At 61.0% G+C, this 11,205-nt stretch overlaps 5 protein-coding genes across 5 annotated transcripts in view; 4 read left to right on the top strand and 1 right to left on the bottom strand.

Annotated features, from left to right (window-relative positions):
- The window catches only part of ACA1_106290 (WD domain, Gbeta repeat containing protein), a gene marked incomplete at both ends in the record, with an annotated part of 8,306 nt that extends 3,736 nt beyond the window's left edge, over positions 1-4,570 (bottom strand). Inside the window, 14 exon segments of the mRNA XM_004336253.1 lie at positions 32-187; positions 236-875; positions 971-1,559; positions 1,632-1,809; positions 1,908-2,087; positions 2,256-2,867; positions 2,980-3,104; positions 3,229-3,323; positions 3,334-3,465; positions 3,568-3,674; positions 3,795-4,028; positions 4,113-4,175; positions 4,291-4,410; positions 4,547-4,570. Of these exon segments, the coding sequence (XP_004336301.1) occupies positions 32-187; positions 236-875; positions 971-1,559; positions 1,632-1,809; positions 1,908-2,087; positions 2,256-2,867; positions 2,980-3,104; positions 3,229-3,323; positions 3,334-3,465; positions 3,568-3,674; positions 3,795-4,028; positions 4,113-4,175; positions 4,291-4,410; positions 4,547-4,570 (3,255 nt within the window).
- Positions 4,571-4,706: 136 nt separating this feature from the next.
- On the top strand, positions 4,707-5,437 carry ACA1_106280 (uncharacterized protein; the record flags this gene model as incomplete). Its single annotated transcript, XM_004336252.1, is given in 5 exon segments — positions 4,707-4,783; positions 4,855-4,957; positions 4,968-5,128; positions 5,256-5,280; positions 5,399-5,437. 5 exon segments carry the CDS (start codon positions 4,707-4,709, stop codon positions 5,435-5,437), a joined length of 405 nt encoding a protein of 134 aa, XP_004336300.1.
- Positions 5,438-6,210: 773 nt separating this feature from the next.
- On the top strand, positions 6,211-7,421 carry ACA1_106270 (cation efflux family superfamily protein; the record flags this gene model as incomplete). Its single annotated transcript, XM_004336251.1, has 6 exons — positions 6,211-6,303; positions 6,352-6,389; positions 6,430-6,511; positions 6,584-6,661; positions 6,757-6,942; positions 7,017-7,421. 6 exons carry the CDS (start codon positions 6,211-6,213, stop codon positions 7,419-7,421), a joined length of 882 nt encoding a protein of 293 aa, XP_004336299.1.
- Positions 7,422-7,544: 123 nt separating this feature from the next.
- Positions 7,545-8,687, top strand: ACA1_106260 (uncharacterized protein; the record flags this gene model as incomplete). The annotated part of the gene is made up of 5 exons (XM_004336250.1): positions 7,545-7,753; positions 7,834-8,002; positions 8,135-8,222; positions 8,341-8,462; positions 8,544-8,687. 5 exons carry the CDS (start codon positions 7,545-7,547, stop codon positions 8,685-8,687), a joined length of 732 nt encoding a protein of 243 aa, XP_004336298.1.
- A 439-nt stretch (positions 8,688-9,126) lies between these two features.
- Positions 9,127-11,205, top strand: part of ACA1_106150 (protein kinase) — a gene marked incomplete at both ends in the record, with an annotated part of 2,192 nt that continues 113 nt past the window's right edge. The window contains 9 exons of the mRNA XM_004336249.1: positions 9,127-9,215; positions 9,323-9,506; positions 9,643-9,756; positions 9,870-9,926; positions 10,011-10,129; positions 10,271-10,349; positions 10,470-10,668; positions 10,776-10,848; positions 10,984-11,138. Of these exons, the coding sequence (XP_004336297.1) occupies positions 9,127-9,215; positions 9,323-9,506; positions 9,643-9,756; positions 9,870-9,926; positions 10,011-10,129; positions 10,271-10,349; positions 10,470-10,668; positions 10,776-10,848; positions 10,984-11,138 (1,069 nt within the window). The remainder of the gene's footprint in view (positions 9,216-9,322; positions 9,507-9,642; positions 9,757-9,869; positions 9,927-10,010; positions 10,130-10,270; positions 10,350-10,469; positions 10,669-10,775; positions 10,849-10,983; positions 11,139-11,205) is intronic.

Below are 11,205 nucleotides of genomic sequence, written 5' to 3'. Positions count from 1 at the left end.
CGTCGCCCTCGATCAGGCGCGCGAGCCACACGGCCAGGTGGAGGTCCTCGAGGTTCTTGACGCACACGTTGAGCGCGGCCTTGAGCTGGTCGCGGCCGGCCAGGAGGAAGAAGGTGACGGCCAGCTCGTAGCGGCGCTTGCCCAGCAAAAAGTAGGCGTTCTTGAGGGCGGCGAGCTGCCACTCTTCCTTGGAAAAGTCGTGGGAGAAGAACTCGAGCATCTTCTGGTCGCGCACGGCCTTGAGGAGGGCGATGAGGGCGGTCTTCTTGTCGAGCGCGAGGTACCAGATGGCGGCCTCCATGGGCTCGCGCCGGTCGCCGCGCACGCCGGCAAAGGCCACCTTGGCCAGCCGCTCGGTGATGGACCGCACCACGGTCGGGTTGCGCGCCCACAGGGCCAGGCCCAGCTCGCGCACGTGCGGCCACGTGGCACGCTCCGGCACGTTGGCGGCCACCAGCGTGTCCTGCGCCTCCGAGTGGAGCGCCCACAGCCAATCGGAGGGGCCGAGCGGCGCCGGCGGCTTGGCGAAGGACTTGACGCGCTGGCCCAGCACGAACCGGAGCGCGCACGGGTCCAGGTCCTGCGAGGCCGTCGCGTGCTTGGCCAGCGCCTCGGCCACGGCCAGCAGGTGCATCTGCTCCGGACCCGACACCCCGCCCAGCCGCACCCCCGTCAGGTACTCCCCGAGCTCGCGCGCCTCCTCCTCCGACCACTTGCCCTCCTCCTCGCCGCCGCCGTTCCTGCCAACCTCGCCGAAGCCGCCGCTGCTCTCGGCTTCGTCGTCGTCCGATGAACTGTCGCTCGGCCGGCTCCACAGCTGCGAGTAGGCGTCGGCCTCGGCCTTGGCCTTTGACTTGGCCGGCACCGCTTCCTCCCTGGCATCCATCCAAGAATTTAGGAACATGTTGCTGACGTCAGCACAGCGCGTAGTTCGCCCAAGGCAGGAGTTGTGTGGTGGGTGGGAGCGTACCCGGCAGAGGCCAGAACGAGTGGGAGGAGGTCGGCGAGTGGTAGATCGGGCACGAAGAGCGGCCCGCGGGCGCCCGACGATGATGATGACGTGGCGGGCAGCGACCGGAGGGCGCGGAGGAGGTGGTGGAGGATGCGGATGGCGGGGCGGAAGCGCGAGGTGGACATGAGCTCGAAGAGGATGTGCGGGTGGTAGGCCGGCAGCGCGCAGCTCTCGGCCAGGGCCGCGCCGAGGAGCGAGGCGCCGCCGGGCGCGTGGGCCGGGTAGACCGCGATCTGCGGCCCGCTGGCCAGCAGCAGCACCCCGCTCTGCGCGCACCCGATGGCGCCCACCGGGTGATTGGCCGACGTGGCCGACAGCGGCGACGGATTGGTGGAAGCCGCCGCCGGGGAGTCGGCGGAGGGTTGGCCGCCGGTGAAGGGCAGGAGGGAGATGAGCTCCTCCCAGCGGAGGAGGAACGGGCTGTGCATGGAACGGGCGCGGGTGTAGTGGTAGATCTTGGTGGACCGGCCGCGGCCCACGACCAGCAGGGCGCTACCCTCGAGCACCTGCAGCCACTCGCACACGGTTCGGCAGCCCGCGCCCTCGCCTGTGCACAAGTTATGTGGAATGTGCGTGAGTGGAATGTGGAGAGGAATGCAGGGAATGCAAGAGTGCGCACTGGGGAGGCGGGCGTCGAGGCGCCAGCGGCTGGAGGGTGAGGACTCGGCCTCCCAGATGGTGAGCGCGCCCGACGCGGATGTGGCGGCCAGGCGATGGAACCCGGCGCACCGCACCGACGTCACCGCGTCGCCCGCAGCAAAAGCCGGCAGAGGCTGATCCGACGCCAGCTCGATTCCCTGGTGATGGATGGTGGTGGTGATGAAGAAGAGATCGTCACAGAGTTGGTGAGCCATAGAGCGGATGACAACAAGAAAGAGGAGAACGGTGGCCGTACTGCGAGTTGAAGGCGCCAGAAGCGGATGGTGCCGTCCTCGTGTCCGGTGACGAGGTTGAAGAGGGCGGAGAGGGGCGTGCACACGATGCTGGCGGTGATGCGCGGCACGCCGCTATCGAGGGGCTGGATGCCGCTCAGCCGCGAGTAGAGGGTCTTGCTGCCGCCCGCCTCCCTGGGCGCCTGCAGCCGCACCGTCCACAGTGCCACGCGGTCGCTGTCGATCCCCAGCACTACCGTGCCACCCTTTTTGTTGTTTTGTCATCATCACATAATGCAAATAAGTGAGTGTTACCATGCAACACATCCCAATCGATCGAAAATGAGCGGGCGATGGGAGAGAGCAGTCACCTGACGGGGCGAAGCGATCGTGTGCAGCTGTCGCAGGGGACCGAGCTGGTCGGAGCCCTCGAGCACGCCGATGCGCCGCGCCTCGCAGCCCGATGGCGGCGATGTGGGGTCGGCGCCCCGCTTGTCCTCCTCGAGGACGTCGTACAGCGTCACGCCGCCCGCGCCGCTTGCCAGGACCACCTTCCCGCTGCTGCCGGCCAGCCACGCGATGCAGCGCGTTTCGTCAGAGGCCGGGAGGGTGGCGAGATAGCTGAAGGACAGGGGCGTGTGGGCCAGCGTGGTGTCGGCGAGCTTCCACACGTGGCACACGTGCGCCGAGTCGAGGGAAGCGGCCAATTGGCCGCCATTGCCCGCGGCTGCCGGCGCGGGGGATAGGGCGAGCTGGCCAATGGGCGCCGAGTGGGCGAGCCCGCCGGCGGAGCCGCGGTGGGTGATGCGGAGGTCGCCGTTGGGCGAATCGGCGCCCGCCACGTCGAAGCTGCGGAAGGCGAGGCCGCCCTTTTGTCCGTAGACGTAGCACTCGACGTGGCCGGGCAGGCCGCGCGCGCCCCACATCCCGCACACCGCCCACACTCGCACCACCCTTCGTCCGATCGCGCCCAGGCCCATGTCCTGCGCAAGCGAGACACGACACATGGCACACAACACGACACACACGACACACACGACACAGGTAAACAGAATGAAGAGCACCACCAGGAAGAGGAGATGGCGATGGACGAACGAGTTGCATGGTGAGCGAGACGGAGGGGGCGTGGGTGGACGACTCGCTGTTGCTGCACAACCGCCATATGGTGAGGCCGCCCGTGTCGGACACTCCGCACAGAAAGTCGAGCTCGTCGGCCGTCTCTGTGGGCGCCCACATGACGATGATGCACGATGATGTCCACGACCACCCAAGACGGCGAAGAGCAACGAATCGTTAGGTCGTATCGGGGAGGGGGCAAGGTTGGGCTTCGGACAAGACCCGTACCGAGTGGTCGGCGAGCGTAGCGGCCAAACTCTGACGCTCCGGCAACGGTGGCGGTGTCTGTCGGCGGGGCGGCGGATGGTGGTGCTCTGGAGCGACTGAAGCCACTCGACACCGGGCGAAGTGGGCGCGTCGAGCACGGCGCGCACGTCAAACTTGGGGCCGGTGCCCTGGGGCTTCGTCTCGCTCTGCATCCACAGACGGCCCACCCCGTCTCGGCTCACCGTCAACAGCACGTTCCTGTTGCCACGTTGGAAACGCACAACGCAGGTCGCGATGACGTGAACGTCAACAATCTTTGCATCAATGGCGGCGCGTCGGTGTGTGACGGGTATTGTGTACCTCTGTCGGCACACGCGAGGGCGCCAGGAGATGGAGAGGATGGAGCGCGGGTGGGCCAGGTAGATGCTGCGCCTCCGCCTTTCGTTCTTGTCGCGCTGGTACCAGATCTGGCGTTGACAGTCGGCAAGTCAGCGAATCGTTTTCAAAACGAACAACAGAGAAATGCAAAATGCATGTAGTAACATATAAAAAATAAATAAATAAATAAACAATAATAATAGGGCTACCTTGACGAGAGGTTGGTATTGGGCGACGGTGGCGAGGTAGTGGCCGTCGGGCGAGAAGGCGCACTGGGAGACGGCGTCGCCGCTGCGCACGCTCCACTCCCGGGTCGTGTTGTCTACATTCCAGAGGGTGACCTCCTCGCCGCACACGGCCAGCATGTGCTCCTCCGCGGGCGACCACGCCAGCGCCGCGACCTCCGTGCCCTGCTCGAGCATGCACGCGTAGCGCCATCGCAACTGCACCCGCACGCACCACGGGAGTACAGCGTGAGATCTCTTCATGTGTTGTCTCGTCGTGTGCGGTGGGGTGGGAGTTGATACCGAAGAAGAGTCGCTGCCTTCGGGCTCGTAGAGGTAAACGGTGGTGCCTGCTCCCACGGCGAGCTGCACGCAGAGAGAGCACCACTTGAGCACAGCACCACCACCAATGCAGCAGCAGCTGCACGACCAACGGTACAGGAATGATAAAAATGTGTGTAGCAACGAACGTGTGCGTTACCTTGCCCTGGGCCGACCAGGCGAGTGCGGCGATGGGGTGCGGGAAAGTGGCGATGACCTGCAGCACACGCTGCAGCGCTGACGACGCGACCATCACCTGGCCTTGTGGACCCGCGTACGCCTGCGTAATAATAAATAAATACATAACGTAGTTTGAAACTATTGGTTAATAATCAAATATAAAAAATATTAAAAAAGCTGGCGTACGATGATTGTTTGGCTGTACAGGACGCCGCAAGCGAATGTGTTTGGTTGACCATGGCCAGCTCCTGCCACGACATGAGCAGGATCGAGTGAAGAAATGGCAGCTGCGGCCGCCATCTTCTTTTGATTATGAGGAACTCAAGCTGCCGCTCTCTCCACTGCTTTCTCTGGAAGAAAAAGCTAAAGAAATCTTTTCCTTCACCAGATCTAAACATGGCGGACGCAAAGAAGGGAGGAAAGAAGTTCAACCGCGAGTCTGGAGATGACCCACGTCGGCCGGCCCTGGACAAGTACGGCAGTTGTTATTCACGAGACCTCGTAATCCCGAGAAATCATTTGATGATTTTTTTTTTTGCTTTAGGCGATTCTTCATCGCACCCATGGAAGAGGATGCGCTGGGCGGCTACTCGCAAGCGGCCACAACGGCTGGCCTTTTCCTTGGCCTTATGGGTCTTCTGCTGAAGGTATATGCAGCTCCTCTCATCATCGTCATCCTTCTGTGTGCAACCATTGACCGTCGCTGTGGTCTACAAGATGCGCATCCTGGCCTGGGGCTCTCTGCTGGCGGTTGTCGCCGGCCTGGCCAACATCCCTCGCGCCGAACTCGACATCAAACAGATTCTGTCCTCCGTCATGTACTCCTGCCCAACCCCTTCCGCCATGTGTGGAGTTGTTGCAAACAAAACGAGCTCGTTCTTGACTGATCGTCTAAACTGCGCCACTCCTTTCGTTCGCTGGAATCGTTGTACTCTCCTCTTCCAGGATTGCCGTGATGGGTCTGGTCATGGTGCGTACAACGACACTCTCCTCAGTTTCTTCTGTTGTTTACTCGAGACCCGACCGACGGGATCACATGGTACACCCCAGCAGTACTGACCTTCTTCAATTGCTGTCGCATCGCGTAGGCCTACCTGTCGCCCCAACAGCCCAAGGCCAGCCAGTGAGGCCGCACGTGCTCACGTCCCCACGTGTGGAGAGAGGCTCTCAAAAGAAACAAAGAGAAAATGCAGCGAGAAATTCGCATTTACTGCCTTTCGCCTGTGCGTTGCGCACCCGCAACACCCAACACTACCCTACCCCACCAAGCAGCAGCTCGACTACTATGATGAGGCGCGGCCTATGGGGCGTACTGGTGCGGCCCACGCCATTTCCACCCCGCTGCCAGCGGCTTGCTGCCCACCACCTACCGAGTAGTAGCGGCATACCGCCCCTCCTCTCCTTGGCTGCTGCTCGGCCCAGCGCGTGCGCCCGCCTGCTGCCGCTGGTGCGCGCCACGCCCGCCCTCCAACTGCGCCACCACGGCGGCGGGGGCCACCGCCACCACGACCACGACCACAACCCGTTCGCCTTCCTCAAGCGCCTCTGGCCGGGCAGAGGCCACCTCAACGAGAAGGAGGGAGGGCACCATCACAACCACCACCATGCAGCAGCAGCAGCAGCAGCCATCGACAGCGCGCCGGTGAGCGAGGAAGAGGAGCGGCGAAGGGTCGAGGAGCGGCGGAAGGAGGTGCTCGAGTCGCAGCGCCTGTCGCGCGTGGTGACCTGGGCCGGCCTGGGCGCCAACGTGGCCCTCTTCCTCGCCAAAGCCGCCGCGGCACACGTACGCTCCTCCTTCGCTCGTGCGCGCGCGCGCAGCACACAAAAACAATTTTAGCTCCGATGCGACGTGAGCCCTCACTACCACTTGTGGCCGCAATAGTTCGGTGGCTCGGAGGCGATGCTGGCCGACGCGCTGCACACCCTGTCGGACGGCCTCTCCGATGGCGTCACGCTGTGGGCCATCTACATGAGCGCCCTGCCCCACTCTGCCGTACCTCCTCTTCCACCTCCAAGCTTGCAAGCTCTCAGCTCTCCGCAGAAAGTTGCGTTCATCGATGACCATTTCATCGTCAATCGGTGCGCATGCAATGTAGGCCTATCCGTACGGGCGCGGCAGGTTTGAGACGGTGGGCACATTCCTCGTGGCCTGCTCGTTGATCTCGTCGGGCGCCGGCATCGCCTACCATGCCGTCGAAGGCGTGCGTGCCGCAGCCCCCAGTGATCCAAAGAGAGAGAGAGAGAGGAGAACTGACCACCCCCAACAACAACAGGTCTTATCGGGCGAAGAAAGGTTGGTACCGACCGAGCTGGCCCTCTACGGCGCCATCGGCTCGATTCTGGTGAAGGAGGTACGCACCATCACCACCGATGATGATGATGAGCTACGACGTGAGCGCGGTCAGAGTGCTCACACAGCACACGCCGGCGCGGTGGTCCACCACAGATTTTGTATCAGGTGACGATGGTGGTGGCGCGACGGGCCAACTCGAGCCTGCTCAAGGCCAACGCGTGGCATCACCGCTCGGACGCCATGTCGTCCATCATCGCCCTGCTTGGTATCGCCGCCGCCCAGGCCGGCCAGTCGCCCTACTGGGACCCCGTGGCTGCCGCCGTCGTGTCCGCCATGATCGTACGCACGACACGACACGACACGACACGACACGACAGACACGACGCTCACGACTTGATGTGTACGCCATGCAGGTGCGAATGGGGTGGGGCATGGTGCGGCAGAGCGTGGGCGAATTGACCGACGCGGCCAAGGGCAACGAGGAGGACGTGGCGGACGTGCGCTACCTGGCCCTCCGCGTGCCCGGCGTGAGGGAGTGCAGCGCGGTGCGCGTGCGGCGGCTCGGTCCCTACAGCGCCGGCGACGTTCGCATCGCGCTTGCAGATCCCGGGGCCAGCCTGGACGAGGCGCTGGCCATCAAGGACAAGGTGCGCAGCGAGCTGCTGCACCACATGCCACAGCTCCGAGAGGTCGTCATCGAGCTGAGCTCGCCAACCCCTCATCACCATGGCCGCCATTCCGCCACCGAGGAGAAGAGGGTCCAACAGGCCAGCGACGTAGAACAGACAACACCGTCAGGTGATGATTCGCACCGATGAGCAATTTTTCCAGCTAAATAGAAAAAGAAGTACAAATCCAACAATAAATCATCCGAATTTTGATTTCACATCTTTCATCCCACGAGATAAAACGCATTCATTTATTCGAACACAACAAAAAGGATGCAAAAGCCACAACAGCCGATGCGTACGCACACGCCGGAAGAGGAGGCCGATGCCGAGTGGATGAAGAGGCAGCGGCTGGTGGAGAACATCGCCAACAAGCAGCAACAGTGCCGCCTCATAGAGGACCAGGGCCGGCAGTGCTCCCGCACACGACCGCTCACCCCCGAGTGCATGGACCTGCTCAAAATGCAAATCGCCTGCTACGGGTAATCATCACTTTCATCTCATCATCTTCAGTTTCGCCAATCGCTCATTGCGCTACTTGCCACAGAGAGCTGTTGTGCAGTGACTTGTCGGACAAGGCGGTGGAGTGCCTGCGACGGAACAGCAGCGGGCAGGAGGGTGCGGTCGAGGTGGCGTGTGCGGTGCCGCTGCGGCAGCTCAAGGAGTGCGTGCAGCCCCGTCTCCGGCCCCACAAGCTCGCCTTCCGGCAAGAGGCGGCACGTCCCAGCCAGGTACTCACACTCGCGTCCCCCCCCTTGATGGGCTGAGCTCTCCCGCCTTGCGGTGATCTGACGCGTGCATCGCGGCGTGTGTCGTGTCGTTGGTGCGTGTGCGTGTGCGATGGTGTGTGGTGCGTGTAACAGGCCTGTCCGGCTCAAGCCGCGAAGCTGGAGGCTTGTCTGGCAGCCGCCCACGATCCCTTGCAGCCTGCCGACCCGCACGGCTCGCTCGGTGCCCCATCCCCTCTACTCCCCTACTCGGAGCTCGACTGATGATGGCCAATCAACCAAACAGAAGCTAATGATGATGATGATCTTCTTCTTCGCGTTGTTGATGGTGGTGAGTACAGGGAAGCCCAAGTGCCCAGCAGAGCTGGCCGAGCTGCACGAGTGCTTCACAACGTCAGTGTGCCCCGAGCCCATGGCCGCCCTTCGGCAATGCTTCGCACAGCTTCCACGACCAGCCGACAACGTACGTTTCCTCTGTTTCAAATAATCCACTTGGCACGTCAACGTCATCATCGGTCATTGATCCCGCTACTCGCTCGAGCAGAAGGAGAGCAGCGCGGAACCAGAGGCGGCCCAGGCGGCGTGCATGGCGGAGAAGAGGCGGGTGAGCATGTGCATGCAGGAGGACGCCCTTCGCTCCTACGCGCGCCAGGGCATCCCACTCTCCCTCCACGCCAAAGAGCAGTAAATAAATAAACAAATGCTCGATATTATATCCTATTTTATTCTAATAATTATTTTAGCAATAACTTCGCATTCCGCGCATACCAGCCAAGCACCCGGTTCCCAAGCTCTCGGCGAACACGCGAACAAGAAGACAAACAGAGGAACAAATCACGTAAAAGGCATTACCACTCGTCACGCCGGGCAGGGCCACATCAAGGGTCCCTTGCCGCATCATCTTCGTCCCTCTGTGAGTCTCCATCACGTGATCCGTCGCAATGTTCACTTCGAATCGAAAGGGTAACTATCGATAATCCATCTTTTCATCTATCATCTGCCGTTGAACCTCTATCCCACCATCTAAATGGCCATCCATTCTTCTTGTTTCTTGACAGAATCCTCCTCAGCCTCGAGGCGGGGGATCACCATTACGTACCAATTCGAACCAATGACGCTCACCATTGATGGAAAGTCAAGCCTCGACGACCTCAAAGAGCTCATTCTCAAAAAAGAGCTGCTTCGCGCCAGGTAACTTGCTCGGCTCCCTCACTTTGTGCTGGTGGACCGGCCCCCTCCTTTATTATTATTTTTTGTGTTATTATTTTATTTATCGCCAATTAATTGCTTCTATTTTTTTGTTTGTGCCTTTGCCTGCGCCAGGCTGTTGACCAACATCACCCTGGACGACGTGGCCCTGTCGAAGAACGGCGAGACGCTCGGGCTGGAGAAGAAGCGCTCGTCCAAGCGAAAGAAGAACAAGAGCCTCAAACGGCTGGGTCTCGTTGACGGCGACGCCCTCACCCTCACCTACTCCTCCACAAACGACGCCCTCACCGCCGGCGACGTACGTCTCTCTCTCTCTTCTTCACACGACGCACACGACACACGGCACACACGGACACACATGGTGTGCCACTCGTTGACTTACCGAGTCTGCACGTGTCGTGTGTGTTGTGTGTCGTGTGCGGCCCAATGCGTAGGAGGAGAAACTGCGCACGGCGCTGCTTTCGGTCTCGGTGCGAAGATCCCGCGGCGACGGCGGTGCTGCGTCGTCCTTCACCCACGACATCTCCACGTGGGAACTGCCCATCAAGGTAACCCCCCTTCCCCCTTCCAACCCACATTCCCACCATTCCCCACCGGCCCAGTCGATCAAGTCAGTCATCAACAACGGCTCACATGACGAGGGTCCACCACCCAATTGCAGGACATCACGCTTCACCCGCAGCGACTTGGCAGCGGCTCGTACGGCTCGGTATTCAAGGTATGCACGAGCCTTTCTGTGCGCTTTTGGTGTTGCGTAAAACTCATCAATCGGGCGATGCCGACGGGTGACGGCGCACGACAGGGCGAGCTGCGGGGGAGCGAGGTGGCGGTGAAGTGCATCAGTCTGCCCGAGGGCAACGATACGCAGGAGCAGTCGGAAAAGCTCATCGCCAACTTCCGCAACGAGTGCGCCATCATGACGTACGCGTCCCTACCACACGCAACCCCGCGCGCGCTACAGGTTTATTTTATGATTGATCATTATTCTTTCACACGAATGTGTGTAATTACGGTGTCTCACGCTGTTATTTGCTTTCTATTCTATTCCATCTCTCAATGCAGTAAGCTGCCGCATCCCAACGTGCTGACGCTGATGGGCGTGTGCATCGAAGAAGAACAACGCAAGCTCATGCTCGTCATGGTGCCTCCTCTTATTTCTTTTTGCCTTATTTCTTTCTTTTACTTTTTTGTTGTTGTTTTGTAATTCCCACTAACGTGTTTGGCAAACGTTTGGAATCGGCGTGTTATTTGGGGATTGCAGGAGCTGATGAGGGAGTCGGTGTACGACATGCTGCACCAGAAGAACCAGGGCAAGATCCCCTTCAAGAAGCGCATGAAGGTCGCGCGCGAGTGCTGCCTGGGCATGAACTACCTCCACACGGCCTCCCAGCCCATCCTGCACCTCGACCTCAAGACACAGAACCTCCTCATCAACGACCAGGACGTCACCAAAGTCGCCGGTACCGCAACTCTCCTCTTCGTGTTGCGTGTGTGTCGTGTCGCGTTGTGTGTTGCGTGTGTGTCGTGTCGTGTCATGCTGAAATCGACTTCGACGCGTTCGTTCCAGATTTCGGCCTGTCGCGTGTATCATCGAAGATGCGAACGGCAGCGAGCGGGCCAGTGGGCACCCCCATCTACACGTACGCCCCCCTTTAGCATTCCCTGTCTTGCGAGCCAGGGCTGACCCGGGTGCGTGCGTCGTTTGTGTGTCGTGTATCGTGCGATGGGTGTCATCATCATCATTCGAATCGAATGGCTGCCGATGATCCTATTAGTGCGCCGGAGCTGTTCCTGGACGAGGACGCGCCGTTGAACACGAAGGCCGACGTGTACAGCTTCGGCATCATCCTGTGGGAGCTGCTCACGTGCGAAGTGCCCTACCCCGACATCAACGACCTCAAGGAAGTCTACGACGAAATCGTCGTCAATGGTACTTGCGGCGCAACACACCACACACACAACACACAACCGCACACGCACGACAGAGATGTCGAGAT

The sequence above is a fragment of the Acanthamoeba castellanii genome (genome assembly GCF_000313135.1).
Source record: "Acanthamoeba castellanii str. Neff unplaced genomic scaffold scf7180000084660, whole genome shotgun sequence".
Taxonomy (NCBI): Eukaryota; Discosea; order Longamoebia; family Acanthamoebidae; genus Acanthamoeba; species Acanthamoeba castellanii.
Note: the sequence above shows the minus strand (reverse complement) of the source record. Positions and strands in the feature narration are given on the sequence as shown.